General features: G+C 34.4%; 1 protein-coding gene across 2 annotated transcripts; it reads right to left on the bottom strand.

Annotated features, from left to right (window-relative positions):
- Positions 1–362: 362 nt before the first annotated feature.
- On the bottom strand, positions 363–4,546 carry LOC111696937 (RNA-binding protein squid). Of its 2 annotated transcripts, XM_023466866.1 has the most exons (7): positions 4,441–4,533; positions 3,338–3,561; positions 2,685–2,846; positions 2,206–2,281; positions 1,708–1,830; positions 1,050–1,157; positions 363–784 (listed from the first exon to the last, which is right to left on the bottom strand). In XM_023466866.1, exons 3-7 carry the CDS (start codon positions 2,831–2,833, stop codon positions 494–496), a joined length of 747 nt encoding a protein of 248 aa, XP_023322634.1. In that variant the 5' UTR covers positions 2,834–2,846; positions 3,338–3,561; positions 4,441–4,533; the 3' UTR covers positions 363–493. The 2 variants fall into 2 exon arrangements, with proteins under 2 accessions (XP_023322634.1, XP_023322557.1); XM_023466789.1 differs by lacking the exon at positions 3,338–3,561 and having other exon boundaries at positions 4,441–4,546.
- Positions 4,547–6,995: the final 2,449 nt, after the last annotated feature.

Raw genomic sequence — 6,995 nt, 5'->3', positions numbered from 1 at the left:
AATTCCTTTGTTAACAAAGCAGGATCATCAAACTATCTTTCTTAATTTTTTCACATATTTATAAGCTCAAACCATTCAAAGGTCAGGAATTTTTAAATATAACCTTTTACAGTTCAGATTTGAGTTGAAATTTAGTTTAAATTTGGCCCCTTGGATCTAGATATTTACGGGTCCGGATCCAGACAGTCAAAATCTTCCGGATCCAAATCCTAAGCACTGTCTGGTACAGAACAACGCTAAACGTGATAATTTAACACAATTATTCAATAAATTATTAAGATAGCGGATTAAAATGTATAGATGTGGATTAGACATGAAGTAATAGTTCCCTGAAAGCCTGCTAAAACTTGAAAACGAATGAATAACTTGCAAATCGATCGATTATATTTAAATGCTCGACAGCAACGGTACAAACAATACAATATTCTGTGTCTACAACATTTTAACAGCATTTTAGTTCAATTTTCAGGTTTATATATAAACTCTCCCCTCCCTAGTACGGTCTGCCACGTCCCCGACCTCTTCCGCCTCCTCGGCCACCAGCAGGTCCACCTCGCATCTTTCCTCCGGCTCCACCACCAAACCCAGGTCCTCCCCATCCGGGAGCTCCATATCCACCATACTGGCCGTAGGGATCACCGTATCCGCCTCCATATCCACCATATCCATAGGGATCAGAATATCCACCCCAGCCCATATTTCCGCCCCATCCACCGGCATTTCCTTGATCCTTGGGTGTCACGCGCTTGATCTCAACTGTGTGACCGCCGATTGTGACTTCTCCCTAAAAATACAGTTTTTGTATAACAAATGTTTTATCTAATATTAAAAATGATCTGTTGTATTATGAAAAATTAATCATTTAAAGATAAAATTGGCAATGCGTATAATTAATGTCCTGAATATTAAAATTTTCAGTAATGCTTAAAAATATTTTCTACAAAAATGCGTTAATTTTTAAGTTTTGTCAGGTTAGTCGTTTAAGAATCCTAGTGGGTACTGGGTAGCGTTAAATATAATACTATGGAAATCTAGAATGTTCTTCTTACCATTTTAACTAGTTGTTTAGCTGTATCCTCCCTGGCAAAGGTGATGAAAGCAAAGGTTTTAGGTTCATTATCCTTCATTTTATCAACGGGTCTAACAACCTCAACAACCTGGAATTAAAAAAAATTAACAAGAGCAAAAACATGTTGCGGACAAATAGTTAGATATTGTAGATAATATTTATGCCAATTTTATGTATAGAATGCAGTGCTTAGGATCCGGATAAGTTGGATCCCCAAGATTTTGGCTTCCTGGATCCGGATCTGCAAAAATATTCGGATCCACGGATCCGGATCCAAGAAGAGATAAAATGTCGACCAAAAACTGCAAATGCAACTACTAAAACCCTAATCTGATCTTTGAAAAAACAGAGATTATAAATATTTCCTTATTTCTTAGTGGTTCACCAAGTTTTAGGATAAGAATATGCGAAAAAAAATCGAACAAAAAATTTGAAAATTATTTTTTTGTTAAAAAAATTCAGTATATCAGTAAAGAAATGACCTGGATCCGGATTTAAATTTGGATCCGGACCCATTTTTTCATTTAAATCTGGATCCGCATCAAAATTAAATGGATCCTTATTGCACTGCTAGAAAGGGAAACTAAAAAAAAAAACTAAAATGTACATAAAAGCGTCGGTAGGGATAAAAAAAATACCTCTCCATATTCTCCGAACTGTGTTGTTATATCCTCCTTGGATAGTGCATCTCCTGGTGGTAGTTTACCAACATAGATCTTTCCTTGTCTAGCCTCAGCTTTCTTACAGGTTACTTTCTTGCCCTTAAATAGTTTAAAATCCAATCAAAGATGAACATTATTCTCATTTCTGATTAGAGACGGTTACTTCTGAACTCGACAAAGGTTGCCAAGACAACGTGTCTCTGACTGTGCGCGTCCTACTATTAATCAGATAAGTATCTAACGTGAGACATCTAGCGGCCAAACTATCGTACCCCGAAGTATGTCATTGGGACGGCTCTTATTCATACAAGAAACGTGCTCTGAAACTCCATGTATATAAAAGCCCCCCCCCCCCCGCCCCCAAACACCAAAAGGTTTCAAACCAGAATTCCCCAGATTAAAATTTTCTGAATTTGTCCCACCAAAGTACGTAATTAGGACTGACATTGTCTAACAATCTAGCAATAAAAATACCTTGACAACATGTGCCTCGTTAGCTACAGCAGCCTCTAGAGATGCAGTCTCCTTGAACACGATGAAACAAAACCCTCTGAATAAATATACATTTATTTATATATACTCTAATGTCTGTTGGTTTGTTGATTTGTATCCACTTCAAAGCGGCTGAATGGATTGGGCCAACAATTTTGTGTAGGACCTTCCATGGCTCAAGGATGGTTTATGGAAAAAAGAAAATTTGCAATAAAAAGATTTAGATTTTCGTAATATTAAGTAGTCCTGAAAGAAGTTCGGATTTTCTTGGTTTTTATTTTGAATAATAATGGGATTGCTTTAACATTTTGTTGTTTCGATAAATAATGTAGCTTCAGAATTCAGAAAAAAAAAATTGTAAATTTTTACATCGCTTCAGGCGTAGCTTTCAAGAACATTTTGGTAAATAAAGAGGATGGGGGTGGGGGGGGGGGGGTTAGAAAGGTCTTAATTAACTGTACCTTGATCTTCCAGTGACGGGATCCATCTTCAGGTTTACACTGTCGATCTCTCCGAATGTTGAGAAGTACTCCTTGATATCTGTATCCTTAGCCTCCTGAGGTAGAGCCCCGCAGAATAGTTTACGGTCATCTTCATGTACTTCTGCCATACTGACTTAGTTCCTAGAGTAAATATTGAAGTTAGTAACTTTTCCAGGTTTATGTAGCACTTAGTTTCTTATAAAATAAGCTTGTAAAAAAATGCTGCCAAAAATAGTAAAAAACTGTAAATAAAAAAAATAAGTCCTTGATAATTTTGATGTATTTATCCATTTTTCCTGAAGTTATATTTTAATTTAGAGAAGCTAAGGTGATTTTAACAGCTGTGAACTGACTGTGCATCTGCAGAACTCTTGCTTCAATTGCTCAAAGTAAAATTTTGCAATTTTTCACCACGGTGCAAATTTGATTCCTTCAGTCCTGGGTTTAGAACCCCTGTCAAAAGATTTGAATTAGGATTTAGTATCTCGTCCAAAAGGTTTAGCACTCCCAAAGCCGCGGTGATATCTTTATTTTTAGGTGAAACCCTCGCGTTCTCTTGAAATGTTAAAATAAATGTTGCAGTAGAGAACTCTAAAATGTTGGATTGAAACTCTTCTGAAATCATCTCTTACCCTTCCTCATCCATTCCAGCTCCAGCCGTCTCGGCCAAGCCATGCACCGGCCACCAATTTTGCAAATTTGATTTTGCTATTTCTTAAGCTTGTATAGTTACATTTGCTTTTGGTTGTTGATCTTTCTAATTCTGAGTCCAACATGATTTATTTCTTTTTTAACAAGTTAAAAAAATGTTGTACAATTTATAAATAAAATAAATAAAACCCACAGCTAACGGAATCTGCAAAATAAACAGATTAGTCTAATTTAAAAATATATTAACTAGTCACAGGAAAATATAGGAATTAACATCTCCAACAGAAAATATTGTCTGGTCTGCATAACGGCGTCCTTTACAATAAAAAAGTTAAACTTGCAAGGCAATACGAAGGTTTTTATGGACAATAAAAGCACGTTTTGATTGAACAATACGAGCAAAAAAAAAGTAAATAATAATCATTTTAAATAAGGTTTTAATAAAATACTACTGGTCGCGTCCAAGAAACGATTTCTGGACCTCCATGGTGAAAGTTGGACATGTGGCCGTAGCGCTCGGCCCCCTGGCCTGTTCCAAGCCACGGAGCTCGGCCGGGGGTCCATTAATCGTATATTGGAACGGACCAAAAATTGAAATCTTAATATACTGGAATATCAATTTACATGTTAGAAACAGAAAACAGCTACTTAGACCACAAAATACTAAATTACTAAAGTTATACTAAAAATAAGTTTTAATGACAGAAGATCACTGGATATCTCATTATCAAAGGTTAAAACATTTTCCTGTGACGCCATCGTTTAATTTTATATTTCACTATTTTACAATGCCTTGCTTGAACAATTTGAATTAAAACATGAAATAGAGAAGTTACAATTCACATTGAAAAAACACATAAAATATAATTATTCAGTTTGATTATAATTTTAACTTTAAAGATTACATTTACATTTTCTAATAAACATGTATTTTACGAAGGTTTGTTGACAATGTGTAATTCCATTTACAGAGCATGGATTGCAGAATAAAACATTAAAGAAAATTAAGAAAAACTTTACTCAAACAACGAACTAAACCATTTCTCTTAAAAAACGCGAGAAGAAGTCATAAAATGTATAATACCTGTAGGAAATCTAGGAGTGTGAGGCAAGGAGCAAAGATGGCTGCGGAGGGTAAAGTGCGGTGGCCGGGGCTAGTATAAAGCGTGGAGCTAGTTGGGCGGGGGGAGGGGACTTCGGCTTATGGCCCGGCTTTCAGGGGAAATTTATTCTTACACATTTTAGAAAAGAAAAAATATTTTTGTCTGAAATGTATGTCGATATTACGCCTGGAATTTTTTTTAATTATGACTATTTTTAATTAGCCCTGGTCATTGGGGAGGTAGAAAAGCAAAATGTTTCGATTTTTTCAGGGATACTTTATATAATGATCTAATTTATATTTGAACAAATTTTGAATTATTAACATTTAAAAGCCCCATATTCTAACCCTTTAATTGAAAAATATTAGCATCATTGATCCCTGTCGTCTACCGGTTCTAAAATGACGCATGCGTAAATTTATTGATTTTTATATGTATGACGACATTCAAACCTTCTTCAACATCAAATAATCAATTCTATCGAAGAGATGGTTCTTTTAGCCTTACCCAGCCCGTTACCCGTGGGGGAGGGCACATTTTCTACATTATCTGAGACAAAGCTAGAAGATAATGAAAAATGAAAACAATTTAAGCAAGGAAACAACAACAATATTGGGCGTATACATAGAAACCTAAGGGGGGCACAATTTGAACTGAAAATTCATAACATTTATCTTCTTCGATATCAGACATAAGTAAGATACTTTAAAGGTACACAAATTGACAAATACAGTCCAATTGGCAGGGGCGCAACTAGGGTGGCCGGGCAAGGCCCCCCAGCCTGATCAAGGGGGGCATATGCCCCTCCGTTAAGAAGGCTAGTGGCCCCCCCCCTGTAGGGACCGGGGGGGGGGGTGCAAACACGTCTACCCTGTTTTGCAATCTAGCGATTCATGAATCCTGACCCTAGCATTAAATTTAAGAGCTCTGATCGTAAAATAAAAAAAATAATAATTGAACGTTTAGTTTATTGAGCTTATATAGTTCAATCAGAGGAATGCTTCAAAAACAAGCTGAATTAAGAAGGGTCTCTTGGAAAATTCAGAATAGCTTGATCAAAATTATAGGAATAGCAATATAACAAATTAAAGTTTAAGTTAACCCATTAGTGACGAGAAGGTCAATTTTGACCGGGTGAAGTTTTTTCTTTTAAGTGCTTTTTTTCTTAAACTTAATGTTGTCCTGTCTTTTCCTGCACTTTCCTTAGGATTTCCTGTTTTCAAAACATATTTTATATTTGACGTAACTTCAAAATTAATTGGGTTTTCTATTAAATTTTCAATTTTAAAAAACCCAAAAAAACAAGATTTTGAATTCGGAAAAGAACCAAAAGAACACCCTGTAATTTAGTTTTGAATCTACAAAATTGTCAATTTTTTTGCTAGAAAAAATTTAAAGATATTTTCGGAATCTTCTTTTAAAGATTTAAATACCTAAAACATGAAAAGTAAAGTTTTGAAGATAATTAAATAATTATGAGTTGCAAAAGTTTTTTAGATTTTCATGTTTTACATGGTCACCCTGTACAAAAAAAAGTCAAAAATTTAATTGAATATCGTTTTTTCATGAGTACAATCAAGTTTTGTTTTGACAAGATCCTTCTAAAACAACTTCACAAAAAGTTAATGGTCTCATCACTAATGGGTTAATTTTTTCTTTTGTGCATGGGTAGGGGGCTGAAAACATTAACTACTTAATGATCAAGTAAATTATTGCTTGAATAAGGTGAAGACTTTGTCCTCAAATCTATTCTAAATGAGGTTAAATCTGCAAAATTCTACTCCTTCATAGAGATGATAAAGTTTAGTCTGATAAGTGATTGAGTCATTAATTTTGATCCTTTTCGAAGTTTTCATCATACCCATGGGGCGGACATAAGGATTCTGTAGGGGGGGGGGGGGGGGAAAATTTTTTTTTCCCCCCCCCCCCTAGAAAAATATCATGATGTATATCAAATTATTGGTTTTCATTGGGTTTGATTTGCATTTTCCACTCATTTCTGGGATTTACAAACTCAATCTAATAAAGGCTTCATTACATACCTTTCAGCTTTCACCTTGCTTTATATCCTTCATTATAGTCATTCATTTTACATTAACTACAAAGATCTGTAAAAAAACTGAATTTATTTAATTTTAACTAAACTTTTTGGCAAATATTGACAAAAAGGCAGTAATATAAAAAATAATAGTTTTACTGTAAGAGGAAAAAGATGTTACTTTTTTAAATCTTTAGAAAAGCACTCTGCAAAACTTTGAAAAAATATGGTCATTATACTCATTGTTAAATTTTCTTGTCGTCAATGTAGTATGATAAGATCTTAACGAAATCTAATGTGGAAATGAAATTATTTATATTATTATATATTATTATATTTATATATTACATGCATTTTTTGGTTTTGTGAAAAAATGCGACTTTTTTGACAAGAAAAATGTTCAAGTGCAATTAATAAAGTTAACATTGATTTACTGTCAAAAAAGTCGCATATTTTCACAAAAAGCGCGCGAACGCGCACTTTTGCTCAGATTCCTTC

The sequence above is a fragment of the Eurytemora carolleeae genome, unplaced genomic scaffold (genome assembly GCF_000591075.1).
Source record: "Eurytemora carolleeae unplaced genomic scaffold, Eaff_2.0 scaffold69, whole genome shotgun sequence".
In the NCBI taxonomy this organism is placed as follows: Eukaryota; Metazoa; Arthropoda; class Copepoda; order Calanoida; family Temoridae; genus Eurytemora; species Eurytemora carolleeae.
This window is presented reverse-complemented; position numbering and strand designations above follow the sequence as displayed.